Source organism: Microtus oregoni, unplaced genomic scaffold (genome assembly GCF_018167655.1).
Source record: "Microtus oregoni isolate MIOR12 unplaced genomic scaffold, Mior012 000103F_ref0000194, whole genome shotgun sequence".
NCBI lineage: Eukaryota > Metazoa > Chordata > Mammalia > Rodentia > Cricetidae > Microtus > Microtus oregoni.
This window is the reverse complement of record NW_024544717.1, coordinates 2,295,457-2,308,738: the sequence shown is the minus strand read 5'-3', so window position 1 is coordinate 2,308,738 and position 13,282 is coordinate 2,295,457. Positions and strand designations below refer to the sequence as shown.

At 46.2% G+C, this 13,282-nt stretch overlaps 1 protein-coding gene across 4 annotated transcripts in view; it reads right to left on the bottom strand.

Moving 5' to 3' along the window:
* The window catches only part of LOC121443255 (inositol-pentakisphosphate 2-kinase), a 51,423-nt gene that overhangs the window by 20,086 nt on the left and 18,055 nt on the right, over positions 1-13,282 (bottom strand). For all 4 annotated transcript variants that reach the window (XM_041644945.1, XM_041644942.1, XM_041644944.1 and 1 more), the window contains exons 7-11: positions 8,920-8,978; positions 7,567-7,639; positions 4,205-4,478; positions 2,664-2,814; positions 1,906-2,008 (exon numbers count right to left, since the gene is read on the bottom strand). In XM_041644945.1, coding sequence (XP_041500879.1) covers positions 1,906-2,008; positions 2,664-2,814; positions 4,205-4,478; positions 7,567-7,639; positions 8,920-8,978 — 660 coding nt within the window. The remainder of the gene's footprint in view (positions 1-1,905; positions 2,009-2,663; positions 2,815-4,204; positions 4,479-7,566; positions 7,640-8,919; positions 8,979-13,282) is intronic.

Sequence of the window (13,282 nt, the reverse complement as noted above, 5' to 3'; positions counted from 1 at the left end):
GCATAAAAGCTTGTGCACAAATATTTACAACAGCGCTGATTGTAAAAGTGGTCACAACTGAGATGTCCATCAACTGATGGGCAGGTGTCTAAATTACAGTATGTCCACTGTAATGGAATCTGAGCCATGAAAGAAAATGAGGTGAAATCTGAAAGTTATCTATGTCAAAGCTGTGCACAAAGGCTCACACAATGACTGTCTCGTTTATATGCAGCACTCAAGAGAAAGAATGCAGTTGCTCAGGACTGCAGGGGCAGAGAGAGACAGCTAAGGGTGTGTTTTAAGTGATGTGGTTGTGAGTAAAGGACAGGGCATGAAATTGCTGCTAAAGAAAAACAGGACAAAGAGGACTGATCTGAGTGGGAGAGAAAGTAAGGCAATAAGGGCCTAACACACAAATGAATCTGACAAGCATGTCTAAAACAATACTTGAAACTGGGACTTTGAAAAATGTCTTCTCTAGAGCTAGCTGGTAGAGTGCTTGCCTAGCATGCTGCCTACCACACCCAAAGAAAACCTGAAATAAACAAATACCAAATGATAAGTACACACACACTGGGAAAAACTAAAATTAAAGTACCCCAAGTCCTGTATCATGTGCCAACGGGGGCCACAAACAATTGAGCAGCTTTACACTTTAAATATGTAGGGTGAACTGGACACGTTACCATGGAAAGAATCCAAACAGGTAACTTCCAAACCATGGAGTGAAGACGAACTAAAGAAGCTACTAAGTAATGGAACACACAAGTCAGCACACTGATGGGGAGCCTCACCCCACCACTTCCCCACACCTGCCTCTGAGACAGTTTTCCCGAGATACAGTCCCTCTCGTTTGTATCCTGTTGATGGATGTTCCTGAATTACAAGAGCAGTGCTAAGTGGCTGCCAAGAGACAAGAGGGCCCCCTAACCTGAAACATTGGAAGCTGGCCTTCCTGGAAAGTCTACTTACTACACCTCCAGGCAGTGCTCAAAATGTTAGAAGTCCAGCCTGGTCTACAAGAGCGAGTTCCAGGACAGGCTCCAAAGCTACAGAGAAACCCTGTCTCGAAAAGCCAAAAAAAAAAAAAGAAGAAGAAGTCCAAAAGCCCAGTGTCCTGAGATGACAGTCTAACCTAGTATAGCATGTGCTGAAAACACGGGTTGTCACAGTTCTTCTGTACATAAGTCCTCATCCTCATTTCTCTGGGACAAGTATCTATGAGGGCATGTGATGATACATTTGACATGAAAACCTATCAGCAGCCCGTCTCAGAGCCAGTGCCCAACACCAGCACATTGTGTGTTCCCAATGGATTTCTTTCAGCCAGTTCTAGGTAGCTGTGTAGACTACGTTTACTTGGGTTTTCTGCCTCCTTCCAGGTACTCACAGCTGGATGTGGCAGCCTCCAATTGCTGCACCGTGACCCAGAGCTTTCCCTTTGGAGTTCCCCAGCTTAAGAAAGTTTCAGCCTGCACCTCAACCTCTTTATAAGACCTTCTCAATCCCTCTCTCAAGCCTCAAACACAGCATAGTTGTAAGGCTCTCAAAAGTGGGGGCTGGGGCCACCACACACTGGAGCCTGCCTCTGAAGAGAAGAACAGAGCCTCCCTCTCCATCAGCTGCCCCAGCCCATCTGAAAAAACGCTGCAGTCACTCTGCTTTAAATCTCTGAATTCTAGGCAGGGCGGTGGTGGCACACGCCTTTAATCCCAGCACTCAGGAGGCAAAGCCAGGCAGATCTCTGTGAGTTCGAGACCAGCCTGGTCTACAGAGCGAGTTCCAGGACAACCAAGCCTACACTGAGAAACCCTGTCTCGAAAAACCAAAAATAAATAAATCTGAGTTCTGGGCTGTCACTGTTGTGGAGGGGAGGGGTATTAACACCTCAGGAATGCAGTGCTTCTCAATTAGTCTACTCACCTTCCTTAATGCAAAGGCCACTGTCCCATCATCTTCAGTAGACAGATCAAGCAGCTTCTGGTAAAATACTTCATCATAAGGCCCATCTATCTGTAATGTTTTCCTGAAGGAAAAGCACCAAGACCAAATAAAGAGGATGACGAAGCTCCTGGAGACTTTCATTCACTAATGCATTCTGTATCACACGGCCAATCTAACAATTACATGCTTTGTTTCAGAGGCAGCTAAGAGACCTTGCTTGTTCTCATTAAGCCTGATTCTATACCATCAAGATCTTCAACAACCCCCACGGTTCAGGGGAGCCAGGCTTAGCCCTCAGCTGTTCACACACCCTTAGGCAAAAGCCAGTGAGGTACAAAGAGAACTGCCCATCAGACACTGCAGGTGTGAACTTGGGGACCACAATGCAGGCCCAGGGACCTAGATGTGATAGTCAGAGAAGCTCAGGATCTACAAAGGCAATGGGCTAACTGGAGCAACCTGTGGGACAACACTGCCCTCTGCAGGCCAGGCCCTGACATACGAATTTTGGAATGGTCACATTTTTAAGTTCTTTATTTCTGTTAAGTGTCTTAGTAATGAACCACTAATCTCATATGGACCCTGGCACACACACATCCCAAAGGGGACTTCCTCAGCAGAGAGTTGGTTGTAGGGGTCTTCTGGAGCCAGGTTCTGTCTGGGAGGTTTGTTTTGTTCTGGAGTTCAGGCAACCTTAACCAGCCTAGCCTCATAGCTTCCTCTGGCACCAGCCTCACCTCTCCTCAGGAAACTCCTCCAGGTAGCGCTCAACCCGGTTGTATAGAGGGTAGAGGCCTTCGATGTCCATCTGGTCCAACATCTGTACCTGGAGGGTTTTGTATAGAAGACAGCCCTTCGGTAACCCCGAGTGCTCTGGGGTGTTTTTTCCTACCAAGAACATCAAGGGAGAACGAGAGCAGGTTCATTATCAAAACTTGAAGACTGTGGAGGGAGACCCAGGCCTCAGACAGCAGAGTTCACCCTGGGCTTTACAGACATAGCCGGGGCCCCAGCCTAGCACTGAGGGCAGACACTGCATTCCTTATAAAACTACAAAGATGACTGAGCACTGACTACCGTTTGCACCTAGTGGCTCTACACACAAAACAGATGGAGACTATGCCTCTCCCCTTGGGCCTGTGCTGTCCAAACACTGACCCAGAATATCCTTTAACTCTATCCATGCTCTAGAAGTCACTTTATATCTACATGAACTTCAGCATCCTCACCCCTTCAAGACCAACTAGGACCCTGTTTCCAAAGTCAAAACCCATTCATTAAGCTCACATATCAAGAGGGTCAGGGTCTGCCTGCCACAATATGAATTAAACGTGCAAAGTAATGGACAGTGGTCAAGACCATTAGCAAGGTCCTGTCCTCACTGGGACAGATGAGAAAACAAAGCTCCATCCTTCACTCATGCTCTCTCACAATGACGTGTACAGTATCACCTTAGCTGAGGTCTCTTAGAGCCAACTAAAGGAAAAGACGAGGGAGGGAACATGTCTATTCAGACACTCCAGCAACATGCTCTCAGTCACACATCAGATGCCCTGTGTCAAGACAGCAGGATGTCCATGCAGTGAATGTCTACCCCAATCATGGTAGCTAAAAGATAAAAAACTACGTGTGCTGACAGATTCATGCTATTTAAAAAAAACACTGGGTTACAAGAAAACATGAGTGTTATTTCATTGTTTCAAATACTGCTTACCCATGAGTTAGGTCTGTTTGCACATTAGTGTCAGAAAGGTCTGTGAAAGAAGACTCTGGTGTCACCAGATCACTTAGGTGCCAGCAACTATCTGTGTCCTTCCAGACACATTCTGGAGCCAGGGACCCTGAAAGCCTGTCCTCACTCCACAGTGTTCAGCCCAGTCACAAAGGATTCCTGGTCTCAGTTCTTGTCCGACAAGCAGACCAAGGAGTCTGCATCCAAAGTCAGGATGATGGTCAGAGGGGAAACGTACAGTGGAGCACGGACTCACTGCAGCACACACACAGGATACAGGCAGTACTAGTGGGAACTATACAGCCCAAGTATGTCAAGCAGCTTAAAAACCCAGATAAAGGTGAAAAGCAAGTCTCAACTCTCTGTGAGTCAGCTAAGCCTCATTCTGTGGAACCATTACAGAACTAGACAGCACCTCCAAAAGTGCCACAAAGCCAAGCAAGGACACAGAAGTCACATTGCAGGTGCCACTCTGGCTACTTATGGGGAGGAATAGTCTAAGTGTACCTGTAGACCCACATCCCACTGGAGAAGGCCCAGCCCTACCTTGGTGATGTAGGCTCCTGCTGAAAGGGCTGGCTTCACAGACACGTGGGCCCTGGAGCCCATGCCTCAGGGCACCTGCTCGGCCTTTGTCTGAGCTGCTCAGCAGTACCCTCGTGATAACACGCACCAGCTCCCGGATCACGGCCCTCGTGCAGTGAGGCCCACTGGCCAAGCCATTGGAAGGGAAGAAGAAGGGCTTCAAGTGGTGCGCAAGCTCCTTCAAGTCAGCCGCAGGGCTCCGGGCATCACCACAACCATAAATCAGCTCGCCATTCTTCAGGCAGGAAAAAGAAGAAAGGGAGATGAATCACACAAGCTGACAAAAACCAGCAGGGCAGAGCACAAACAGAGGACCCCAGTGTTTTTAGACGAGGTAGTCAGGGTTGCTGTACACTAGCTCCTCTGAAGAATCCTACTCTCCATGCTGTATCACTAAGCATGAGTCAGAGAAAGAAAGGTTCAGAAACTTCAGGCCAGCACCCTGGACTGACACCATCAGACAATGATCTCACAGCATGTCTGAGCAAATACTGAGCACAAAGCCACAGATGTCCACAAATCCCCAGTTACTTGAGGGCCCAAGCAGTGTCTAGGGGTCAGATCAGGCCCCACAGACCCCAGAGTCGGTGATAAGAGAAGTGACCAGATCCCTGACATAGAAATGTTCCTGCTTTAAAACTGTCGACCTTCTTCATAGAACCACACAGCATTCAGACTGAGCACTCAAGCAAGGACACATGCTGACACTGGGTTATGACAAGACCTGAGCTAGGGACAACACCAGAAGCATCTCAAGGCTCTCTGAATACATGCTTTCATAGTTAAGCCACATGGTGGGTCCTCTAACACCCTCCAGTCCAAGCAGACACAACATCACAGCACCTTTAAGGCTCTTACCAAAGATACCAGAGTTTCCCCAGAACTACGGCACAAAATGGAAATGCCTTCAAAGAGCAACAGCTAAGACACTGAGGCAACGAGTGGGTGTGTGAAGCTAGGGTCTCAGGAGAGCAGTAATAGTCAAGAGAGTAGGTTGACCCTGGGAGGTATGGCTATCTTCTCCCCATTAGATCCTGGGGTGCCTCTCCAGATACTCCTATCTAGGTGCTGTCCAAGGGACAAACTAAGGCACCGCTCACCATGCTAGGCAGGAAGAAGAGGGTGACCACAGTGGAGCTGAGTTAGTCAACTGACATCCAAGGTAGGGTCATTTGTGCTCATGATGAAGCTGGCCCCTCCTCCAGGCCCAAAAGTGGTCAGGGAGTCCTCACAGCGACACCTTACCCCAGCATCAAGGGTCTAGATTTGAGGGTCATTGTAAATGTGAAATCCAGAGATAGAGTTTACACATACAAATATGGCCGTTCAAAGATTTCATAGGACATCTGGCATAGTCACAACCTAGGTAGCATAGAGATTCTATAACAAGGTCCACACTCTTTGAATCCTACACTGTCTCTAAGCACAAATGTCCAGATGGGATCACTGACCACAGCCAGGCAGCTTCTCCAAGCCTGAACCTTCAGAGCTTCAGGAATGTTCTGCTTTGCTGGTTTGCAGAATTTCAGGGAGCAGCGAATGCACAGCATCAGACAGAGAAGCCCGAGAGCTGCCAGGGCTCACCATGCTGAACTCACGGCCGGCACTGCTGCCTACTGCTTTAGAGAACACAACAGAGCCAGCTAGATGGCTCAGTAGATAAGGGTGCTTACCACTAAGCTTAATGACTTCAGTTTAAAGCCAAGGACCCACATGATGGAAAGATAGAACTGCAAATTGTCCTGTGACCCCCCACACACACACACACAAAGTAAAAGAGATCAGATTGTTTATAATTCTTAATTTTAAGCCAGGCCTTTAATTTTACACCTTTAGTCATAGCACTTTGGAGGCAGAGACAGGTGGATCTCTGAATTTGAGGCCAGCCTGATCTACAGAGGGTGTTCCAGAACAGCAAGAGCTACACAGAGAAACCTTGTCTCAGAAAATAAGACCAAAAAAAAAAAAAAAAAAAGTTTTTACATTGTTTTTAAAAAGCCATCACCGGGCGGTGGTGACACACACCTTTAATCCCAGCACTTGGGAGGCAGAGGCAGGCGGATCTCTGTGAGTTCGAGGCCAGACTGATCCACAAGAGCTAGTTCCTGGACAGGCTCCAAAGCTACAGAGAAACCCTGTCTCAAAAAAACAAAAAAAAAAATAAATAAATAAATAAATAAAAAAGCCATCACATATCAATTTCCTTAAGCCACCTCTTGGGGAAGGGCTGGCTAATCTCTGGATTCTTCCAAGCTGATTTTTACAGAAGCAACAGACCAGATACCTCAAATGTGGCCTGACAGATTCAGATATGAGCTTCAAAGTTAAAGGGATTTATCTCCCTCCAGGATTTAAATACCAGGCTCCTAATCTCTTTTAGTTTTTCCAGACAGGGTTTCTCTGTACAGCCCTGGCTGTCCTGGAACTAGCTTTGTTGACCAGCCTGGCCCTGAACTCACAGAAATCTGCATGTTTCTGCCTCCTGAGTTCTGGGATTAAAGGCACGCACCACGCCTGGCAAAGTAAAAAAAAAAAAAAAAAAAAAAATAGGGGAGAGAAGTCACTCAGTGTCAACCTTAATCTGATTCCCAGATCCCACTGTGGAAAGAGAACTGAATCTAAGGACTATCCTGTCTCATACAAGCAGCACAGCATACATGTGCATACCACAGATCACACATGGTCTTTTTTTTTTTAATATTTATTTATTTATTATGTATACAGCATTCCTTCCATGTATGTCTGCAGGCAGAAGAGGGCACCAGACCCCATTACAGATGGTTGTGAGCCACCATATGGTTGCTGGGAATTGAACTCAGGACCTTTGGAAGAACAGTCAGTGCTCTTAACCTCTGAGCCATCTCTCCAGCCCACACATGGTCTTTTTTAAGAATAAAATTAATGCTGGTGGGAATGCAAGCTACCAGCCACACAGCCAAGACAGGACAGTACTTCCAGTTCACTAGTCATTTTCCCAGACCAAGCAAAACACGGGCTTTGGAAAGTCCATTCTCTGTCCTGCTCCCTCACACAGCTCCACGCTGCCTCAAGTCCAACTTGCTGTCCAATGAGACCATAGCAAAGGGGACTCTAGAGATGCATTCCCAGCATGGCCACAGCCACCACCTCCTGCCAAGGCTAGCTCTGCCTGTCCCCTCCCTCCTTCAGGCATGCCTCCTCCCCCTGCAAGGTCAAGGCATGGAGAGCTGGTCTGAGGCAAACCAGCTTGGACACCCCGACATATCAGGTCACAGAACCTGTGGCCAGGATCATAGTGTGGTAGGTTTGCCAGGAATCCACCATGGAATGGAAACAGCTCTTACCTTAAATATCCTCAGATTGTTCTGCGCCTCCTGCAGCAGACTCTTCAAGGCAAAGTGCATGCGCTGCTTGTTTCTGGAAGGACAAAGCATTAAGGATTTAAAGGCAGTGGGCTGGCCTGCTCGCCACACATATTCATAGACGCGATTCCAAACTGAGCTGGGACCTAGAGCTCCCAGTAACTGTGGCCTTGGGCACATGAGGGGAGTTTGGTCTCGGGCCCAAAGTCAGTCATGAGGGATCCCGCAGTTGCAGGGAACCAGAGGCCAAGGTACATCAATCACTCAGAGTCCATCTAGCTCCATCTCGTCCTTCTAGATCCTCAGCTGCAGCTTGCAGAGGCTAGAGCACGTGCTCAGGCATCGTGATCAGATGCCATGACAGACCTCTGGAAAGGGCAGGAAGTCTAAAAAAGACAGGAACATGGGACCTCTCACCCTCCCTCCACTTGGGGGACTGTGGGACTGGCTCCCTCCTGCCCTCTGCCCTACTTAAAAGCAACTGGCACCTGTTGTCGCTTCCTCGTTGCCACTCATGCTCCAGACCATACCCCGGTCCTCCATCAGTCTCCCTGAACACAGCCCCTTTCTCACCCCCACATGAAATCTACAGGGCTCCCAGAGAGGCAAACCCACCCCAAACAAGGATTCCAAACCACGTCCTGAGGTCACACTGCAGACAGGGCGTCAGCACTAGCACCCACAGCCAGCTCTGAAAAGGCTGCATTATAAACATTCCAAGGACAGCTCCTGACTCAGGTTTGATAAGTTATAAATTCTCAATAATGCTCTGTCTTACTGTTCGCTTCATAATATCCAGCCTTGGGGGCACAGGTAAATCAATCACAACTCTCCCTTACTGCACTGCCAAACTGATTTAGTTCTCACAGGAAAAACAGCAACACTTTGTTTTCTGAAATGAGCAAGGAGTCCTTTAGACAGAGCAAAGCCACACCCAGCTCAAAGAATACCTTCCATTCCCCACTTCACTGAACCCCACACATTTACCACTGCACAGAACCTGCATGTATACTCCAACCTCACCAACATTCCCACTTTACAGAACATACCCCACTCCCAACACTTCAGATAATACTACAACCAGCTTACAGAATACAACCCAGTCTCCCCACAATACAAAATACCTGTCCTCACCTCACCTCACCACCCCCAGGTCCTCCCTCATAGAAGATGCCCACTATCCCCACTTTACAGAACATGCCTCTAATCCCCACCCCCTCTTTCTCACATACTGTCATGAACACTTCACAAAGTAACCCTCAAAACCCCTACCTCTTAGGCTGTCCCTTAGCAGGCACCACCCAACCAAAACAGCAAATGAGAAGTGACTCTTACCCTGAGTAGAGGTCAAGGGGACAGTATTTACTTATTTTCTTCCACTTTCCAGTTGCTACCTGAAAAACACCAAGATAACATAGCAAACGCTTTCTCTGTGACTACCAATAAAGCTCACAAAACAGCATAATCTAAGATGGGCTGCGGCATTGATCTGGGAGAGGTCCCAGGTGTACATCCCTATGTAGAAGCCCACTTGACCCCTCACCCTAGGAAACTCCTGCTACCCCTCGGCCTCAGTCACTGCCAGTTCAGCACGCATGCGAAGGTCTGGTGACACGAACAGCAAGTCTTTAAACTGTTAGCAGCAAGGGAAAGGACACTACACATGCAATCTTACGTTACCAGAAGAATGGTAACTTGGCACAGCCTTTTGTGGTAACTACCAAAACTTAAAATGTGTACAATTCCAAATTAGTAAACCTAAATCTAAAATAACTACACAGAGCAAAGAGGCAACAGGTATGTGGGCACAACATTTGCTGCAGGTATTAAGATATTTACTGCAGGAGGAAAGAATACAGTAAAGGAATGAATGAGTGTACGGATGCAGCCACTCAAAAGATGGACTAAAACATCACCAATTCAACTGGCAGAATAATACCTATAATGTGATGTCATGTTTGCTTTAAAAGTATAGTTACTTAAGCAAACACATCTTGAGAAAAACTTTACAACACGAAATCCTGAAAAATTATTTAATATGGAGGGAGCACTGGGCAGAAGTGCAAATAACACAATCCTATTGTATCTTTTTTTTTTAAATAAGATTTATTTATTTAGTATGTATACAGTGTTCTGCCTGTATGCCAGAAGAGGGCACTAGATCTCAATATAGATGGTTGTGAGCCACAATGTGGTTGCTAGGAATTGAACTCAGGACCTCTGAAAGAGCAGCCAGTGCGCTTAACCTCTAAGCCATTTCTCCAGCCTGATCCTATTGTATCTTATGTCTGCATGCTCCACCAACAAACATGGAAAGAGGCACCACTGCTTGTCTGTGTCTGTATTGATACTCTAGAACAGTCTGGAAAGACAACCAAACTAATACCATGAATCACCAGAGAAGGGAAGTATCCAACTATCAGTTATGAGTGAGCATTATTTCATAATTTTAAAATATATACATCTTAAACAACCTATCACATAAGATGGACATGGTTTTTACATGTAAAAACTAGCAAAATTTGCCAGAATGATAAATTCTGAAACCTCAGAAAATGTCTAAAGTTCTTTAAGAATCCGGGGAACTCAAGAAAAACAACTCAAGAAGTGGAGAGAAGGCTCAGTGTTTAGCAACACTGGTTGCTCTTGCAAAGAACTCGGGTTCCATTCCCAGCATACACATGGTCGCTTACAACTGTTATTCCAGTTCCAAGGCTCTGAAACTCCCTTTCTCACCTCTATGGCAACAGTCATGGAGTACATACACAGATGCAAGCAAAACACTGTTCATAAAAATAAAAGTCTATCTTCTGAAAAAGAAAAAAAATCAACTAAATCTAAATAAATAAGAACAGGGAGCATGACACTTTTTAATCTCACTGTGTAACCCTGTGGAACTCTCTATGGAGACCAGGCTAGGCTCAAACTCACAGAAATCTGTCTACCTCTGCATCTCAAATGCCAAGATTAAAGGTGTGCAACACCATGCCAAGTTTCTTTTTGACATTTTAAATGCCCTATTCTCATCCCTCTGTCTATTTTAGTTAGGGTTCCTCTCACTACGATTAAAAAGACCTTGACCAGCTTGGGCGGCGGTGGTGGTACACGACCCAGGACAGACTAAAAGGAAAGCTACAAGAAACTCTGGGGGTGGGGGTGGGGGCTAAACTGACTTAGGGACAATGGGGTTATTTCATCTTATACATCCAGGTCTATCATTGAGGGAAGTCAGGGCAAGGGGCAAGAACTCAATTGAAGCAGAAGCCATGGAGGAGTGCTGTCCATGGTTTACTCAACCTGCTTATAAAACCCAGGACCACCCATCCAGAGGTGACACTGGTCCTTGCAGGATAGCAATGCCTGCTATGGAATGGGACCTCCCACATCAATCATTAATCAAGAAAATGTCCCACAGGCTAAGCTGGTAGGAACGCTTTCACAATGGAGGTTCTCTCTTCCTAAATGACTCTAGTCTGTCAAGTTGACAAAAAAACTAGCCAGCACCCTATCTCTACCACAAGGGAAACACACATGAGCCTGTTGCATGCAAAGTGCAGAACGGCAGCCTGGCAATCTCCATGGAGAACACAAAACAGGGCAGGCACATCCACAGCCTCAGCCCTGAGGACTGCCATTAACTGCCCTGTCTCTCAGTTCCAGGAAGGCTGGACTTGCATGGTTGTCTTTACTGACCTGACTGAGAGCCCACCCACGGCACACATATTTTCTGGAGCATTTGTCAAGAAAATCTAAAGGCTACCGTTTACCTTCATGACTTCCTTACACAGTGGGTAACCGTGGGGCAAGCAAGTATAAACTAAAACTCAAAAGAAAAGCTGGGGAATGAGGATGCGCACAGAAGCTTTGGAAGCTCCATCTAACACATCCCTGTAATCTAGAAAACCACCAACGGGCCATGGAGAGAACAGAGAAGGCCCTAAGCTCTCTCTTGAGTTTTTCTATCCCCGTTTTAATTAGTGCCCCCCGTTCTCATTTTAATTGTTTGAATAGGCAGGTGCTATACATTTTTTCCCACTCCCCTTTCCTTCTTCCCCTACTCCTCACCCCCTACACTCCCAATTTACTCAGGAGGTTTTATCCTTTTTCTTTCTCCTTCCTAGGTGGATACATGTATGTTTCTCTTAGGTTCTCGAGCTTATCTGAGACTCCATGAGGAGAAAGGTAACCCAAAACTGTCCACGACCCTATTGAGCTTGAGCACTTGTACACACACACACACCCTCAGCAAAGACTTAAGAGATGCACTGTTTGAAAAACTACCAATCCCAGTAAACAGCCAATCAAGTAGAGAGTTCAGGGACCACAAGTGACCAAGGATTCATATGGGAATTTATGGGGCTGGCAAGATGGTTCAGGGGGTGAAAGAACTTGCAGAGCAAGCCTTGAAGGCCTGGGTTCCAATTCCAGAACCCAAAGTGTAAAGAGAGAAGAACTGTCCTTTGACCTCCACATATGTGCCTTAACATGAGCATGCCCACACGCATGCACATCTCTCTCACATACACAATTAATAATAATAATAAAATTTTTTAAACTTATATAGACATCACAGAAGAAGCAGAGCAGTCACTAAACGGTAACAAAGGTAGAGGCAGGAGAAGAAAGAGTTTGAATCTGGGTCACATGAGACCGTACCTCAAAAAAATTAAAATGGGACTGGCAAGATGTTCAGTGCGACGCCAGGAGGTAGTGACACATGCCTTTAATCCCAGCACTCGGGAGGCAAAGGCAGGCAAACCTCTGAGTTCGAGGCCAGCCAGGTCTACAGAACGAGTTCCAAGACAGGCTCCCTAGCTACAAAAAACCTTGTCTTAAAAAACCAAATAAAATGGGGGTTAAAAAGATGGCTCAGTAGGTAAAAAGCCACATAACCTGAGTTCAGTCACAGAACCCAAGCTAAAATGCTTTATGTACAGCACACATGTAATTCTGGCACCCCCGAGGCACTGTGCAGCACACATGTAATCTCACTCTTGCAGCTAGACGGGAGGCACAGACACAAGACTCCTGGAAGCTTGCAATCCAACTTAACCCGAATAAGCATCATGGCAGAAACAACAAGAGAGGACCCTGCCTCAACAGGGCAGAGAACTGACTCCTGACAGTGGTCCTTTGACTTCCTCACTCAGGTTGTGTACACATACACACCATACGCATACACACCATATACATACACACATACACACATATTAAAACAGTAATAATTAAAAGGGGTTGGAGATAGGAGCAATATAAGGGAGGGTGAGGGTAGTATGATCAGAATATATTAAATATTCCTATATGAAATCATCAAAGGACAAAAAAATTTTTGAGACAGGGTTTTTTTTTTTTTTGTGTAGTCTTAGCTGCCCTGGAACTCACTCTGTAGACTAGACTGGCCTCAAACTCACCAAGATCCCCCTGCCTCTGCCTCTGCCTCCTGAGTACTGGAATTAAAGGTGTGCGCCACCACTGCCTGGCTCAAAGATCAAATTTTTAAAGATTTTTTTTTTTCCTTTGAAAAAAAATTTTATGTGTATGGGTATTTTGCCTGTGTGTCTGCACACCTCATACACGTATCTACACATAGATACAAACACACATATCATTTAAAATAATAAATATGTAGTTGAAAAGAATAACTTAATGGAGACTAACTAGAGGGTTCAGTAGCTCTACTTAGTGAACAGAGAGAGAA